This window comes from Anoplolepis gracilipes, chromosome 8 (assembly GCF_047496725.1).
Source record: "Anoplolepis gracilipes chromosome 8, ASM4749672v1, whole genome shotgun sequence".
NCBI lineage: Eukaryota > Metazoa > Arthropoda > Insecta > Hymenoptera > Formicidae > Anoplolepis > Anoplolepis gracilipes.
This window is the reverse complement of record NC_132977.1, coordinates 6,002,281-6,019,861: the sequence shown is the minus strand read 5'-3', so window position 1 is coordinate 6,019,861 and position 17,581 is coordinate 6,002,281. Positions and strand designations below refer to the sequence as shown.

General features: G+C 27.4%; 2 protein-coding genes across 5 annotated transcripts; both read left to right on the top strand.

Annotated features, from left to right (window-relative positions):
* Positions 1–4,490: 4,490 nt before the first annotated feature.
* Positions 4,491–9,177, top strand: LOC140668657 (monocarboxylate transporter 3-like). Of its 2 annotated transcripts, none has more exons than XM_072897866.1 (10): positions 4,491–4,624; positions 5,581–5,910; positions 6,260–6,386; positions 6,540–6,683; positions 6,805–6,932; positions 6,997–7,131; positions 7,482–7,767; positions 8,043–8,198; positions 8,343–8,534; positions 8,635–9,177. In XM_072897866.1, the coding sequence occupies exons 2-10, from the start codon at positions 5,818–5,820 to the stop codon at positions 8,793–8,795; spliced, it is 1,422 nt and encodes a 473-aa protein (XP_072753967.1). In that variant the 5' UTR covers positions 4,491–4,624; positions 5,581–5,817; the 3' UTR covers positions 8,796–9,177. The 2 variants fall into 2 exon arrangements, with proteins under 2 accessions (XP_072753967.1, XP_072753968.1); XM_072897867.1 differs by having other exon boundaries at positions 5,560–5,910.
* Positions 9,178–9,283: 106 nt separating this feature from the next.
* LOC140668656 (monocarboxylate transporter 14-like) lies at positions 9,284–14,031 on the top strand. Of its 3 annotated transcripts, none has more exons than XM_072897863.1 (8): positions 9,292–10,060; positions 10,893–11,134; positions 11,457–11,727; positions 12,031–12,278; positions 12,408–12,690; positions 12,784–13,011; positions 13,393–13,587; positions 13,736–14,031. In XM_072897863.1, exons 2-8 carry the CDS (start codon positions 11,030–11,032, stop codon positions 13,900–13,902), a joined length of 1,497 nt encoding a protein of 498 aa, XP_072753964.1. In that variant the 5' UTR covers positions 9,292–10,060; positions 10,893–11,029; the 3' UTR covers positions 13,903–14,031. The 3 variants fall into 3 exon arrangements, with proteins under 3 accessions (XP_072753966.1, XP_072753964.1, XP_072753965.1); XM_072897864.1 differs by lacking the exon at positions 9,292–10,060 and adding an exon at positions 10,808–10,827; XM_072897865.1 differs by lacking the exon at positions 13,736–14,031 and having other exon boundaries at positions 9,284–10,060; positions 12,784–13,078; positions 13,393–13,559.
* Positions 14,032–17,581: the final 3,550 nt, after the last annotated feature.

Sequence of the window (17,581 nt, the reverse complement as noted above, 5' to 3'; positions counted from 1 at the left end):
TTCGATGAAATCTTTCTCCACTTTGTACATTTTAATGTTTAGTGATCGCAAATTGATGGTATAAGTTCTTCGCGTTATAAAATAATAAAAAAATTATTTAATCCGGTGGATTAAAAAATTCTTTTATGATTATTATTATAATATACAGATATGTGTGCCAATTATATTTCTTTATTCTTTCCCCAAAAAATAGCAATATCATATTTATTATTATTGATATTTGTTTCTTTAATTTTCGTTTGCAGGGAAGATGTATTTTGTCATCGAGCTTTCCTGCATTTTTCTCAAGATATGATCATAAATGAAGTGTTTGAAAGATTATCCGGTGGAAAAGGCCCTATTTGTCGAACAGTTTTTCTATATCACCAACCGAACGATTATTATTTTCGCGACTTCGCGAAAGAAAGGAAACGTGAGAAAATAAACCTGCAGATAATATAAATAATTAAAAGTTTATAAAAAAACCATCTATTTAATAATTAGTCAGAATAATAAAAAATTAATTAAAAATAAATTATGTTAATAGTTAATTACAATAAAAGTTAAGGCAAAGAAATTAAATGACAACTTAGCTTGGGCGCAGCAGCGGCGAGCTACAAGCAAACTCGCTCAACATGAGTTTGACAAAAAACTTGTAACAGGTACTTGTAAGGTACTGACCATCCCAAGCAGCAATAAAGTTGCTACAAAAGAGTTTACAGTGTACATCACTCCCAGATAATGCTGGATGATAAATCCAAACAAAACATGTTCAAAGTTTCAATTCGAGCTGTAATATAGATTTAAAACTTACAGATAGAAAACGTAATTAAGTGACACGTACAACACACAAAAATCTGTACAACAATTATGATAAATAAATAATTACTTCATTGCAACAATAAAAACTCAAATTGAAGGTAATAATATATTGAGTTTTATATATATCTGAGAGAATCATGATGTAAATAATGATTAAAACGATGTGCATACAAAATAATAATCTGTTTAATAATGATAATAATAGCAAAACAAAATAAGACAAAAGTGTCAAGAAGATAAGGAGAAAGATAAAGAAAAAGGACAAAAAGGTAAAAATGGAAGGAGGGAATTTCGGAAACTGAGCATGTTCGCATGTAAAATCTATTCTTTCTATCGCGGACTTGAATTAAAGAGAATATTAAAAAAGTATAACAATCACTAAGAAGTTCCATATTGCTTTGTAAATTCAATCCATTTAACTTCTGTTTGATGTAGATTATTTCTGAAATATCACGTCGAAGGTGATAAGCTTCTCTTCTAAAATACTAACGTTTCCCACTTAAAATCGTGGTCACAATTAATTCGATGTTTGATAATGTATATTATTGGGACTTTGCCCCAATATTTTTCTCGCATACGTCTCTTTAAGGGGGTAAAGAGGGATTTATAAAATTCTCAAAATGAGAATTTAAATCTTGGTAAATACACCAAGAAAAATATGTGCTTTATGCACTTATCAATTTCGCAGAAAAAATTATTTTCTACGAAATCGACGTATTAACATTCGCGTTTGGCTCTTATTCGCTCAGTTTTTTAGTTGCTTGTTTGTAAACATTAAAAAGCCTTTTTCTTAGTAATTTATTGGTAATATTATGTTATTGGATTTATATTATGCTTACGTTTCACTAAGGATGATCCTAAACTTAAGGATCGAAACGTTTGGTTTTTGTAATAATTTTGAATTTATACAATGTAATTTAAAATGATTGATTTAATATATTTTTCGCTGATAACAACATCGGCTCTGACTTTAGCTTTTATTTATTATTGTATATTATAAAGATTTTATAATAGAGAAAAGATACCAAAATCGACATATTACTTTTTTGTTTTTAGTCTCACTAACTAAAAGTTTAAAATAACAATTTTTATTTTTTAATATATTTATTAGAGTTCGTCACTGTCAAATTTCGCAATTTTTATAATACTATTTCAATTTATTCTATAAGTCCATCACTTTTGATTCTTCTGTAAAAGTTTTTCCTACAAATAAACTTAGAATAATTCAGCTCGTTGTTTTGTTAAACAATAATTGATCACAAAAAAGACTTGTAAGAGCATATAACAGATGAGATACTTCCTTTTTTTTAAGTGTGACGTTATATTTTATCACAACAATTATAAATAAATGGAACTTTTCAGCAAAAATACGTTTATTACCTTCTTTTTATCATTCCATTTACATTACTTTTATCTTTTCATTATCAGCAAATAGACTTTATAATATCGTCTCTTACCTATTTTGTTTCCGCCATTTTTCTAAAATCTATAAAAATAGGACTTAGGATCACTATTTAGTAGAGAGATTTGCGTGTCAAAACTATTAATTTAATCCTAAATAAATCCTACTATAATACGCACGTGCAATGTATATTTTAGATATATAAAAAATGAAATATCATTTTTTTAATTAGATTTTTTTCATCTTATCTATAAAATCAAAGACTATCGTAAATCGCTAATAATAAACTGAGACGACTTATTTTTATATTGACATTTTCAATGATATTAAATGCTACGGAATTAGTGAAGTACGGCGCCGATTATACACGCTTATAAACGCATGATTGTATCACAAGAAAAACCTAAAATACAAATTAAGAGTGATATTTTTATACGTTATTTAAAAATACATACTTAATCAAAGTTACTCACCTATTTGTGGGAATTCCATGATGATCATGGCTGCGAAGAATAAATATTATGAATAACTTGCTTTTATATCTTCATTATTAATACAAAAATTGCAAGTAAAACTTTTGATTTTATCCCGGCTATTTCACTAATTGTGACAGTTAACGCAGCATCACGTTTAAAGACGTTGGCGCCAGAAGCTGCAAGTTTACAACAGAAGTTGATAGCTTAATGCATTAATATTACCGACAGTAATAAGAGTAAAAAATCCCGTTTATCTCGAGAACCGCTTGAGCTTCTTATCACGAATGTCAATACAAATATAAAAAAGAAATGTAAACTTCTTTCAAGGAAAATCTTGAGAAAAATAATGGAAAAACACAAATTTCTATTGTACAAAAATACACTTGTTATAAAATGTAATAGTTTATTTACATGACGGTTTTAATTAATAGCAAGTAATTCAGTGTATTATCTTTTTTAAATTTTATATAATTATTATTATTATTATACAGAACTCAAACACGTACCATTAATGATATTTACTACTAATGATAATGATAGAAAAGGAACTTAAAAAAAGCTCACATCAGATAACATTAAGCCCATTATAATGATTTAGAACATGAAAATTATAAACTGTATAATATAAATATTTTGTATATTACGTAAAAAATTATTTGCCTTTTGCATTAGAAAAAATTCTGTAAAAATTTTTAAAAACTTTTATTTGGAAAAAATAATTACTGTAAAAAATAATAATTTATATTATTAAATACAATAATTATTATAAAAATAATTATAAAAAACTATTCTTTAGAAAAGAGCAATAATTTGTTTTAATTTTATTCTAACAATAAACACTGTTTTATTCAACGTTATATTAAATTTAATATTATTTCTGATGCAATCATTCAATAAAATTTATATATCAACTAAAAATGTATTGCATATTTTATAATTCTGTTTCTTCTATGTAGCAATATTTTAAATAATCAGATATAAACATAAATTATATAATATACAATTAAATTAAAAGCTTTACAATAAAATTGTTTTTACATAACATTTTTTATATTCTTTTTCTTAGTATTATTTATGTGTAAGAATAATGTGTTGTATATATATACAAAACAATAAATTTTTTATACAATATTAAACAGATTATTAAATTCGTATCAAGCAAATAAAATACCCTGATCGATATACAAAAAAATACATAGCATTTATTGAATAAGTTAATCGACGTTACAGAAAAAAGGCAACAATAAATTTTTTCAAGTAATCGACTTTATATGTCTTTTAAGAATGGATTAATTTTTATTTTTGATGAGAAATATCATTACAACAAACAAATACATTACACAAACAAATTCTTCTATATGCTAATAAACCTGCACAATGTTTACCGTATATACGTTCCATTTTTCGTAGTTACATAAATCAAGGCGCTGTCAATATTTATATTATCAAATATTATAATAACAATTAAGTATATTTATTTTATATAAGATATAAATTGCAGTATTAATCACTATGCCAATAATATTAAAAAATTTTTACATTTTATTATAATTAGAGAAGAGTTTTCTCTTTCTGTCTGTCTCTCTCTCTCTCTCTCTCTCTCTCTCTCTCTCTCTCTCTTATTTTTTCTGTTTCTTTCTTTATCACTAAATAAGAAAATATTAATAAAAATAACTTTTTTGCATAAGGTTAGTTTATATTTATCACTCACATGAATACTATCTATAATGTATATGTATATACATGTATATGTATATACATGTATATGTATATACAATCTGGATACCGATAAAACGGTCATTCAATGAAGGTCGGGCAGTGTTATAAGCGATTCGTGTGACTAGTGGACACGCGCATTAACGTGTTTCAGTCAGACTATGTTGGCAAACTAAAGATCTCTGTGTTATTGAGCAAAAAAGAAGTGAGCAGAGAGAAATATAAAGAGGTAAGAGACAACATAATTGTATAAAACAACCGCGAATATAAATAATAAAATTAAAATTTTACAATCAAAAATATAGTTCGAACATGGGTTATAATTTATCTATAATTCAATTTTTTATGATGTTAAAATAATTATTACAAAAAGTATGAAGTGTAGTAAAATAATAACATACATATATAATTGTGTGAAACCGTCATAAATATATATAATAAAATATATATAATAAAACTGAACTTTGTATAAAGATACTTGTGGTCAAAGGTATATTTTATTAAATATTATTATATTTATTTATTTATTATACATAATATTTATTGTACACACATATACGTATAATAAATGATATAATTCTTAGAAACATTGACAAAATAATGACATAATTATAAATTAAATATTTCTTATATAATATATATATATATATATATATATGTATGTAATTATTTATAAAATTTGGAATTTTAATAATTATGATTCATGAATAATTATCTATATGTATAAAATCATTTATTCGATAAAGTTTATCAATGCTATTTAAATACATTGTATAATCACATTTTTGTCGTGTGTGTGTGTGTTATCTTTTATATAGATAATATTAAAAGAGCATATATATATATATATATATATGGTGCATACTTTATAAAGATAAGATATTGTAAAATAGTTACACAAAAGTTCATGTATTTTTCCATTGTGGTTCCAAACGTGCATGTAATATGCAATAGATACCTTTCTCATTCACGATGTTTATTGAATTTGATTACAATTGATTATACCTTGCATGTTATGTAAATGAATGTTAATATAATCTTCCTTTACCATTGCATAACATCTTATATTCTGCATAAGATATATTTCTTGCTTAACTCGTTATAGTTCCTCGATTATACATGCTGCATCTATCGGTTAAAAATTTTCCGTTATAAATTGGCTAGTATTCTTTTCTATCGGAGTAGGAGTGGAGGCAAGTGAACCAATAAATTGCTGACATCGTGCCAACGAAATGACTCATTGTCAGAAAGAAGAAATCACAGAGCAGTAAAACAAACGTATTTGATTGGTGATCGTCGATCAGTGCTATCGATCAAAAAACGTTCGTGCAGTTTGAGGAAATTATTGACTACGTATATGTGTGCAGTATCCTTCAACATCAATGCTATCCTAAATCACTTTAAAAACGGTTTGCTTGAAAAATGATAGAAAACGTAAAAAAAGAAAAAAATGCTAAAAAATCTCTGGACGGTGGCTGGGGCTGGTTTGTTTGCCTTGGAAGCAGTCTAGTTACGGTAAATAGAGTTACTATTGCATTCTATTGCGTCAAAGTCATTTATATTCATGTTCTTATAATAATAAAAATATACTAGAAAAAGAAAATAAATACAGTTATTAAAAAAATCTATATAATGCACAAAAAAATTATTCTTGGGAAATATTTTCTTATAAAATAAAATTGTAATAACTATTATCAGAAAATTTTATAGCAACTATTACTGTTACCTTTTTTTGTTTTTATTTTACTACCTTACATATCTTACAAATTAATAAAATATTGTTATAAGATATTACTTCACATTTGAAATTTTTTTTATCTTATTTTACTGATATGCATATAAATATATAATGCATAAATTGCAGCTTTCTTTGCGCTCTTTGGATCCATCTTTCGGCTTACTTTTCCAAGATCTGTTGATGAATCTCAATGCAGACTCTACAAAAACGTCGGTTATAATGAGCGTTCTAGACGCTATCGTCAATTTTTCAGGTAAATACGACTTTTTCTTAATATGTGATTATTTTTAATGTTGAAAAAGAACATTTTATCTTTCTCTCTTCTTCTCTTTCTATTTTTTTGAACATTTCAAAATTTTAAAAAGAAGAGATTTGTTTATGGAAATTTGTTAATATAAATTTATAGGTTTTCTAGTTGGACCGTTATTAAAAAAATTTTCTTACCGACAAGTCGCATTCTTAGGATCTTTACTCAGCTGTAGTGGTTTAATACTTACATCAAGGGCTAATAGTGTGCCTTATATTATTTGCACCTACAGCATTTTAGGAGGTATAAAATAATTATTATAAATTATATAGTTTTATATACACATAGCTTTTCTTATTAATAATTACATATTTAAATAATATTTATTCATACCTGTATTTTCTATAATTATTATTTATTTCAGGTCTAGGTACTGGCCTTGCGATAGCTTCTTCTTTCGTCGCACTGAACACATTTTTCGACAAAAAGCGTGGCCAAGCCGTCGGGTTTTCCATGGCAGGAACTGCATTAGGAATGATGCTCGTACCGCTGGTAATAAATTTATATTTGAAAAATAAAAATAAACCTCTCTTATAATCAATAATATATTGTACAGCTAATACATATGTTGTTGGAATTATATGGATTTCGCGGCACAACACTTGTCATGGGAGGATGGGCGTTGCATTCTTTAGTAGGAGCATGTTTATTACGTCCATTTGAGAAACAACCATTGTCACTGGCAGTCGAAGTAATTATCTTAATCTAAAAACTATTAAATAATTAAGCGATAATAATTAAATATTTAAGCGATACATACTTTCAAATAATTTATAATTAATTACATCTTGAATTTTATATGTCATCTCAATCTCTTCTTTTTAAAATTTTGAAATGTTCAAAAAAAATAGAAAGAGAAGAAGAAAAAAAGATAAAATGTTCTTCTTCAACATTAAAAATAATCACATATTAAGAAAAAGTATTTTATATTACATTTTTGAGGCAAAAGAATTAAAATATATTTATATATGTATATATGAACAATAATACTGATTATAGAAGTATAACATATATAATAACAATCATAAAATTCTCTTTTAGAAAAAAACTGATAAAGAACAAGAAAGCGAAGCTTTATTATTAATGAAAATAAATCCTGAATCTCGAAGGATGTCAAACGGATCAACTTGGCTCAAGGATCAAAAGGCGGTAGATGAATCAGAACGCTCATCTAAAACTGAATCGTTCATGAAGAAAATAAAATCAACCTTTGACTTAGACCTTCTCAAGAATTCCACGTACTTGAACGTCTGTTTAGGCTGTAGTCTTTTCTACGCAGCCGAATCGAATTATAAATTAATGATGCCTTTCTTTCTCTCGGATATCGGTGAGTACATTTTAATTGTAAAACTTTTAATTGTAAATTAGAATACTATAGCAAAGAATGTCTGTTATTCCGTTGATGAATAAAATATTTCTGAGTTATGATAAACACCTAACATATTGAAATTACGTTACAAGTTATTCACATACACAAATCTATGTCAATGCCACATTAGAAAAATATTGTAGGAAGCTCGATGATCGAGAAAAACAAACATCCCCGCTATAGCACTGCTTGGGAATTACATAAACTGCTCGTAGGAACTTGACGATCGATAGGATTGACGAAAGCGGAGATTGCCTTTTGCCTATCCCTGACTGCATTCCTTGACATTCTTGCCAGACTGTTGTTGCCGACGCTTTTCGACAAGTTTGGCTGGAAGAAGCGCAAGATCTTTTGGGTCGTTTGCCTTTTCGTTGGAGCTGCACGTTCCGGTAATTCTTCCATCAGATCTGCCTTTATTTTTGAATGTTGCATCATTCCGATTACATTATTATTTATTTTTTAATTATTAAAATATAATTTAATTCAAAGTTGTGAAAAATGAACAAGAAAATATAAATTCTGTTATGGTACAGTATTGGCAGAACAATCGGCAAGGATAGCATTGATCATCATGTTCGCGATAGCGGGCTTCGTGCGCGGCGCTGCATTGGTGAATCTTAATCTCTGCATATCGGAATGTTGCACTTTAAAGAAGCTACCGAGCGCATTTGGAATGTTTATGGTGTTCAAAGGCTTGTTCGTAGTCACTATAAGTCCTTTAATCGGTATGTTGCGATATTAAATATAATATAAAATATTTATTAAACGTCTATTATTATAAAATGACATTAAGCTATAATTTGATATATATTTTCTTTTTAAAAGGATACATCAGAGATGTCAGTAACAGTTACAAGATTTGCATCCATATATTGACTTCTTTAATACTTTTTATGTTTATTATGTGGAGCGTTGAATTTTTATACAACATCTTTCGTAAACGACAACTTGATATAGCTAAAAAATTACAAATGCAGATTGAGTAGTAATTTAAATTTAATAGTGATTTGTATGTATATGTATGTACAATAGTCTAATTTTACAATTGAGTACAATTGAACAATACAATTGAAAGCAAAAATATTAATAAAACAAATTACTTTTTTTATGTTTTTTTTTACCTTCATTAATTCATTAGTTAAATTTTGCAGTTTACGCTATTATTTGTCTTTTTAAAGAGAATAATTTTTGTGTGTTAAATCGAATAAAAAATATTTCCAAGACGATTTCATAACTTTACGTACTGAAATTGTCTTATCTAAAGTCAATATTATTTTATCTTATATTTTCGTAGGTGCAATAAACTTTATTCTCATCTTTTTATTTAAAAGAAAATTGATTCTTATCAAACAGATTGTTGTTTTACAAATAAAATGTCCGCTTGCTATTTCTTTTAAGAAATTCCAAATTAGTGAAAAAATATTTAATTAAAAAAAGGTGATGTATTGCGTAATAAATCAAATATATACTATGTATATAATCAATATTTCTTTTTATACATTTATTTATTTGTATTAATCTTATTAAAATTCTTTTTATATAAAATTCGAATTTATTAAAGCGCAATAAAATCCTGATTCTCCATATGTCTAATATAACACATGTACATCCTCGCACTCATGTGTCATTGCACAGCATTATTATTGCGAGATAATGAGACGCGTTGATTAATTTGCACCAAATGTGTGTAAGAAATTGACTGATAAATAAATACATTGAGAACTGCGCCTGCATTCGGATTCGTGAACAAAGACGCTGTTACCACTTGTTACGAACGATCAACGTTTGGATGAAGTTGCAGAGCCGGTTTTTATCGTTCACGCTCTTCTTCAAGCCAGTCTCGGAGAGTCCGCTGCTCGTGTCAGAACATATGTTCCTAGCTTTCACGTGTACATCCATATTACCTTAAGATCTTATGTGCATTTTAAACATGTGCTCGACATTTAAATGGATTAAAAATTAAACGCGCGGGAGTGTTGCTTGTCTGAATGTGATTTTGAAACATTTTAATTTTATATAAGTAGATTATAAATATTTAATTATATATTTTTCAATAACATTAATTTACCAACATAGACTTGACGAACATCTTCGCCAAATATATATATATATTCGCTAAACATCTGCACTTGATCATTAAGCAAACAGTGTGCGAAAGAAAATAAAAACGCCTGATTCATTAAAACAGATAAAAAAGTTAAGCTGTTCTGACGCGAAGAGCAAACAAAAGAAGAGAAACACATTATTACATGTAATTATTACTGTCGCATTTAAGTAATCGAAACGAATAATTTGAAAAAAGTTTAATTAAATTTAAGGAAATATTTTGTCCCAATTGTTTTAATTATTTGATTATAATTGTTATTTAAGTAAAAAAATACAAATATAATAAATATTAAGTAGAAAGAAATACAAATGTAATAAATATATTTATTTTAAAACACCAATATATTATTGACAATATATTAAAATTACAAATTAACAAAATTAAAAATTTGAAGCTTGTTAAAAGTTTAAAAATGTAAAGGTATATGTATAGTTACTACGAAATATTATACCTTATATGTGACATTTAACAACTTTGACAACTTGCGACAGTCGTCGCTATCTTTCATCATTATAAATACGAGTTTCTAGAGTCAATTGAGCCAAATTGAGACGAATTGCTCGTTTTCATTGTTACTCTAATATCACTTTATTAATCACTATGTGAAATTAGTACAAGATATATGCATATACATGTGCTATATATATATATATATATATATATATATATATATATATATATATATATATATATTATACTTTTTATATAAATTTATAATAATATTATTTGACTGTATTATTTTACTTAATATTTACTTAAAATTATAGTTATATTTTACTGTATAAATTACGTTTTGAATATTAAATATGTAAACATTTTGTTTGATCACAGAATCCGGTAGCATTAAAAAAAAACAAAAATATTGCGAAAGGTCAAGTCAATTAAATACGAACTTTCTGAACTACGTAAACGTAAATATATAACATATATAACATGATGAGAAATCGAAATAAAAGAAACCTTATCTCATTCGCAGCAAGACATCGTATCTTATCGGACACTCAGCCAATCCAACTTTAAAATCGTACGCTGTTGGAAGATGATAAAGTCCACAATTTACGAAAAGTACAAGCGCATAATACAACTGAAAATTTCTAAGAATCGCATACTCTTATGAGGCGCTTGAGAAGACTGATTGATACAATTGATAGAATGGCACTTGATAAAACAGACCGAGGATGGGCCTGGGCGATCGTTGTCGGCGTGACTGTTATCAATGTAAGTCAATTTTTCTCTTATCATTGCTATTCCAAAGCGTTTAGTTCCTCTTGACATAAAACATTTTAATCCCGGCGCTTGCGATCTCTCTTTACTTTAATTAAAAATTATTTAAATTTTGTTTCCTTTTCTTATTTCGACAAAATGTTGCATTTAAAAATTACAAAAAGAAAAAATATTTTAAAATTAGATTTTAATTCTAAAATATTCTATCGATATTTGTAATATTTATATAACATCTTGTCGTTATATTAAAAAAAAAAGATATTACAAAATTTTAACAATAGTTTTACGAAAAACTAATTGTAATTGTTTTTATCAGTTAGCCGTGCTGCCAATACAACAGTGTTTCGGACTTATCTTCGCGGAGCGTTTCTCGAGTCTCGGTATCACCGCGACACAAACAAGTCTAATTCTTCATCTTAATGGGACAATAACGTGCAGTCTAGGCCTGATAAGTGGGCCAATGATGAAGAAATTTACGTTTCGTCAAGTTGCATATTTCGGCAGCTTGACGATCGTTCTTGGAATCTGCATTACTGCTTTTGCGGTATCTCTTCCGACTCTTATTATTACTTTTTGCATTATTATCGGTAAGTAACTTGTGTTACAAAATAATTACTGAAATTAGATGACGTGCTTGATAAAGTGTACTGACTGTCACGGAATTTGTCACAAGAGGCTTTTGCTTTTTCTTCTCAGTGTTAAGCTGTGCTAAAAATAGCACTACAGCTGTCGTACCTGAGTTCTAATAGTATGATTATTTTAATAATGTTATTACATTCGCGAAATTACGATATCATCAAAGTTTATAATTAACTTTCTCATGGTTGATATTATTATAATTTCAATTAAATATTAATATTAGTTATTAAATACGCATATGTTTTTGACAGGTATCGGACAAGGAATTATTTTTCCAGCGACAACCTTGTCTTTGAATACGTATTTCCGCAAAAAACGCAACGTAGCTATGGGTTTTTCAATTACGATGACCGGTTTAGGTCCAATCGTGATGCCTCTTTTGATAGATGTACTTCTTGAGAATTATGCCACGACTGGTACTCTTTTAATCCTTGCTGGAATTGCCACGCATTCTTTCATCGGTGCATCGTTATTAAGACCATTTGAAAAGCAGAGAGAGGTGAGTTAAAGGTATACGAAAAAAATTACAATTTTATACTGATTAGCTCCATTTTTTTATATTTCAATCATCAAATTGTATCAACAATATAAAAAATATAGAATATTGAAAAAACATTTTCTACTTTAGATTATTCTGATAGATAAAACTACTAATATATTGAAGGAAGAAAAGAATTGGAGAAAAACAGAAGCTTCATGTGCTGATAACGAGGCAAACTTACAAGATGACATTGTCCAGTGTCGATTGTTAAATGAGGAAGATGCCGAAAAGGGAAGACAATCGAGTCATCATTTGAAAAATAGTAAAGCAAAAGTGAATAAAAATGAAAAAATTTCGTTTCTCAACAAAATTGCCACGAATTTGGATCTCGATCTTCTTCATGACAGTTGTTACGTAGCTATAGTATTAGGTAGATAGAGATACCGAATTCACCAAATTTTTTTTTTTACTAGAATAGAAGTTTCATATAAATATAGTACACACACATACACTTGAAAAATAGGTATGAGTATCTCGCTGGTGGCGGAAACAAATTTCAACGCGATGATACCTTTCGTCCTGGCCGAATTGGCGAGTCTTGACAGAACGTCGATAGCTACGGTGATGTCGATCCAGGCTGCCGCGGATATCACAGGACGACTTTGCGTGCCACTGTTGGCACAAAAAACCGGCTGGAAGTGCAGAAACCTTTACGTGATATCCCTGCTAGGATCGATCCTTGGAAGGACTAGTACGTACCGCCACATAAAGTATACGAACACAAGGAATTTCTTCACGACGAGACCGCGATCTTTGGGGTGGGTTGATAGCTGGCTAAATATAATAATAATATAATAATTGAGAGATACGATCCAAATCGTTAATCACAATATATTTATAAATTATTAAATTGTCGATTTCTTTGTAAAAATCTAATCTAAATTTACCTTTTATATGTTACGACATTTCTTAATATTATAATATTATAATATATATATATATGATATATATTGTACGTCTATATTATAATTTTAATAATCAAATTATTATGTCTATCTGAATTAATCTTCGCATTGTCAATGTTTTATGTACATTTTTTATAAAATCAATACTTATGTTAATTTCTTAATAGTTCTATCAACATGGGGTGATTCCTATGTCATTGTGATTGGAGTATCCCTGATCGTCGGATTGGCAAAGGGAACCAAGGCTGTCTTCCAAGCTCTAATTATTCCCGATTACGTACCGTTGGAGAGGCTGCCGTCTGCATCCGGTATTCTAATGGTCTGTAACGGCATTCTGTCTATTAGCGTGGGACCAATCATAGGTAAAGAGTTCTAATTGTATTATAATAAACATTGCTTCAATTCTTTTTGGAGTGTTTAATTAAAATTTTAGGAATTAAATATAAAACAATATTATACAATATTTTAAAGTATATTTATGTATTTTAATTAATAATTAAATATTTTTAGGTTTAGTGCATGATTTAACAGACAGTTACGTAGGTGCACTATATTTTACATCTCTTCTCAGCTTTTTCTGTATCTTTTTATGGTTCATAAGTGGACTTTGGACTCTTGGTAATATTTTAAGATTAACTAAACAGAATTCAGAAGAAAATTCTCATCAAAATGTTTAAAATTAATTAGATAGGGGGTTAGCATTTTATGCCTACAAATTTTGTACAAAGATAATATAAAAAAAATTGTTAGTGTAAATAAAATATTATGTGCTACAATTTAATAATGTATATGTTATTGTAAAGGTATCTAATTATATGATTTTATGAAATCTGTAACACTTGTATGAAATTATATTATACATATTTTATATATGTAAATATTATATTATATAAAATTGAAATTGAAATTTAATCATTTTCTTTCATATACCATTATCAAATTTATAAAATGTGATTTTATAAAATTATATATGATTTTTTTATAAAAAAAATATTAAAAATATATATATCATACTTTGATTTTATAAAATCAATGAGTGTACTTAACTTCAAATATGCTAAAATAAATATTTTAATGAGTGAGTGATTTTATTAAATCACTATTGATTTCATAAAAATATCAATTAATTACTTTTATTGTAACATATACAATATGTCGCATATCAGCAAAAACTTGAATGTGTTTGATAACCAAAGGTGATTCTGATCTAAAAAATAATTTGTTTGTTGATTATTTAATATAAAATAAAACGATTACATATAAATTTCTATGCACACATTGATTAGTCTTCTCAACGAATAACAACTCGATATGAAACAAAGGTATACTTATGTAAATGTGAGCATTACAATATGCATATATACGCACATATACTTTCGAATATACTTCATCACACTTATTCGCATATCATCTAATTCTTATATTTTACTTTATTTTTCTTCGTTTTCTTTTTTATCTTTCTTAAAAGATTAATAAAACAATTTTAAAAAATTCAATTATCATTATTGCGTACATTTAAAGTTATAAATTTTTTTTTAATTATTTCTATTTTTATATTTGTGTAGAATAATAAAATATATTGTATAATATTTAATCATACTTTAATATTATATACAAAAATAAAAAAATGCGTATAATAATAAAATTGTTTTATTTTAATAATAAATGATACAATAAGTGCTGTAGAGAGCAAGGACACAAACCAAAATAAATTAAAGTAGACGACTTAAAAACAACGAATCATATAATTCAAACAATTTAAAATATAGATATGAAAATAATTAGTACAGAACATAATATAAATTATAAAACATCCTGAAATTCGCGAACGTTTTGGACTCCAATTTGACAGATTTGAATATATAAGAAAAGTAGAAGACTTATTAAAAGATGAAGCTTCTTATATAATTGTTAAAAAAGATCCGACAAAAAAACTAATTTCCAACTTAAAGAACTTATTATCTAGGTGGAAAAGTCACGGTTATATTTCGAATGCTATCTATCGATCACTCTTGTTTACTGATGGTACTTTACCATAGGGCATATGGACTACCAAAGGTCCATAAAATTAATGTTATAGACTTATAGTTTCCTCCATAAATACTCCTCTTCATTTCCTTGCAATGTTCCTGCACAAGATCATGAACAATAACTTCTCCACAACACGAAGTTATGTTAGCAATAGTTTTGATCTTTTAAATAAGATATCAAATATTTACCTAAACAATGAATATAAAACTTATCTCGTCGGATGTTGTGTCGTTGTTTACAAATATTCCTATAGATTTGGCTATCGAAAGTGTTTTTAATAGATGGGCCTTCTTGCGGGATAATTATGATTTACCTGAGAGTAAATTTTTAAATGGAATTAAACTGGTTTTAAACTCAATATTCTTCACGTTTAATAATATCACTTATCGGCAAACGTTTGGCACTCCTATGGGTTTTCCTTTGTCCCCGCGATTATAGCCGACATTGTTCTGCAAGATTTGGAAAATCGAGCTCTCAACACATTAATGTTTAGTTCCCCGTTATATTACAAATATGTTGATATTTTAATGGCGGTTCCCTTTGACTCTATTGACTCGATACTTTCTGTTTTTAATTTTCTTCATAATAGATTACAGTTTACCTTAGAGATTAAGCATGACCGAAGAATTGATTTTCTAGATGTTACAGTCATAGTGGAAAATAATTACTTAGTCTCTGATTGGTTCCGTAAACCTACGTTTTCAGATAGATACCTGAACTTTTTTTTCAACATCCGTTGGGTCAAAAGAGGGGCACGATTATTGGTCTTGTTGATAGAGTTTTTACCATCCAAAATTTCATACAAAAAATTTCGATATTATCATCAGAGTACTCTTGGATAACGGCTACCCTCTAAACTGATATTTGACGTCATTCATCAACGTATTAAATATTTAATTAATAGACCGGATTCCAATAACAATAAAACGACACTGAAAAATCTTTCCTCATTTTTTACAGTACCGTATTTACCGAATTTAACTGAACAATTTAGAAGCATTCTTAAAAATACGGATATCAGATTATCTTATTGTAGCATGAATAAACTCGATAGATTCATCAAGGTGCATAAAAATATTATTCCCAGAATTGCAGAACCAATGTGGTTTATAAAATTAATTGTTCAAATTGTGATGCTTCATATGTAGGACAAACGACAAGAATGTTAAAAACTAAAATAACTGAACATAAATCACAGATTAATAGAAACGTCCATAATTTTTCGATGGTTACTAATCATAGACAACTGTATAATCATGATTTTTGTTGGGGCGATGTCGAGCTGCTGGATGAGATTCCCTTTTATAACAAGAGATTGATCTCAGAAATGCTATTCATAAAGAGACAGAAGAACGGTTTAAATCTTTAAAAAGATAGTTTACCGACTTTATATACCGACTTAATAAACAAACTTCCAAAAATCTAAAGATCAATGGTCCGTATATATATTACGACTACCTAGTGAAACTTTTGACAGTAACATCCTGACTCTTTAACTGCGCTAGTGTCCATCATTTCTGTCAAAAAATGTGCTGTTTTATTATCTGTCTTAGTAAGTAAATTTTAATTGTTTAGATTGTTTGGTGACTTAAGATAATGTTAATATATAAATAATTACCAATACTATAATTACCATTATAGGATTCAACCGGTATTGCGTTTAAGTTATCAATAAACAACACATTTAATAATTCTTCTTGGCTCATCAACCATGCTTGATTATACAGATTGACAACTGTACACATTGACAACTATATTTTCAGCGCTGGTTACCGAAACATTAAATTATAATTCCATTTCACTGCGTTCCAATTAGATTAGTTAAGTTAAAATAAATTATATATTTTTGTCTTTTATTGCGCTGAAGAAGGCTCAAATTGAAGCCCGAAACGTTCGCGAATTTCAAGATGTTTTATAATTTATATTATGTTCTCTACTAATTATTTTCATATCTATATTTTAAATTGTTTGAATTATATGATTCATTATTCTTAAATCGTTTACTTTAATTTATTTTGGTTTGTGTCCTTGCTCTCTACAACACTTATTGTATCATTTATTTTTGTTTTATTTTATACTAATAAAACATCTTGTTAAGTGCTTGTAAAAATTTTGCTACAATATATTACAATTACTAATTCATAAAATAATCAAATAATAAATAATAAATAAACAATAAATATAAACATATTTAAAAATATAGAAATAATTTATAGAAACATTATACATATATATATATATATATATATTATAATTGTTCGATATTTTTTAATTAATTTCTCAATAATTATTGCGAAAATCGCAAAATGATATAGATTTTTTTTG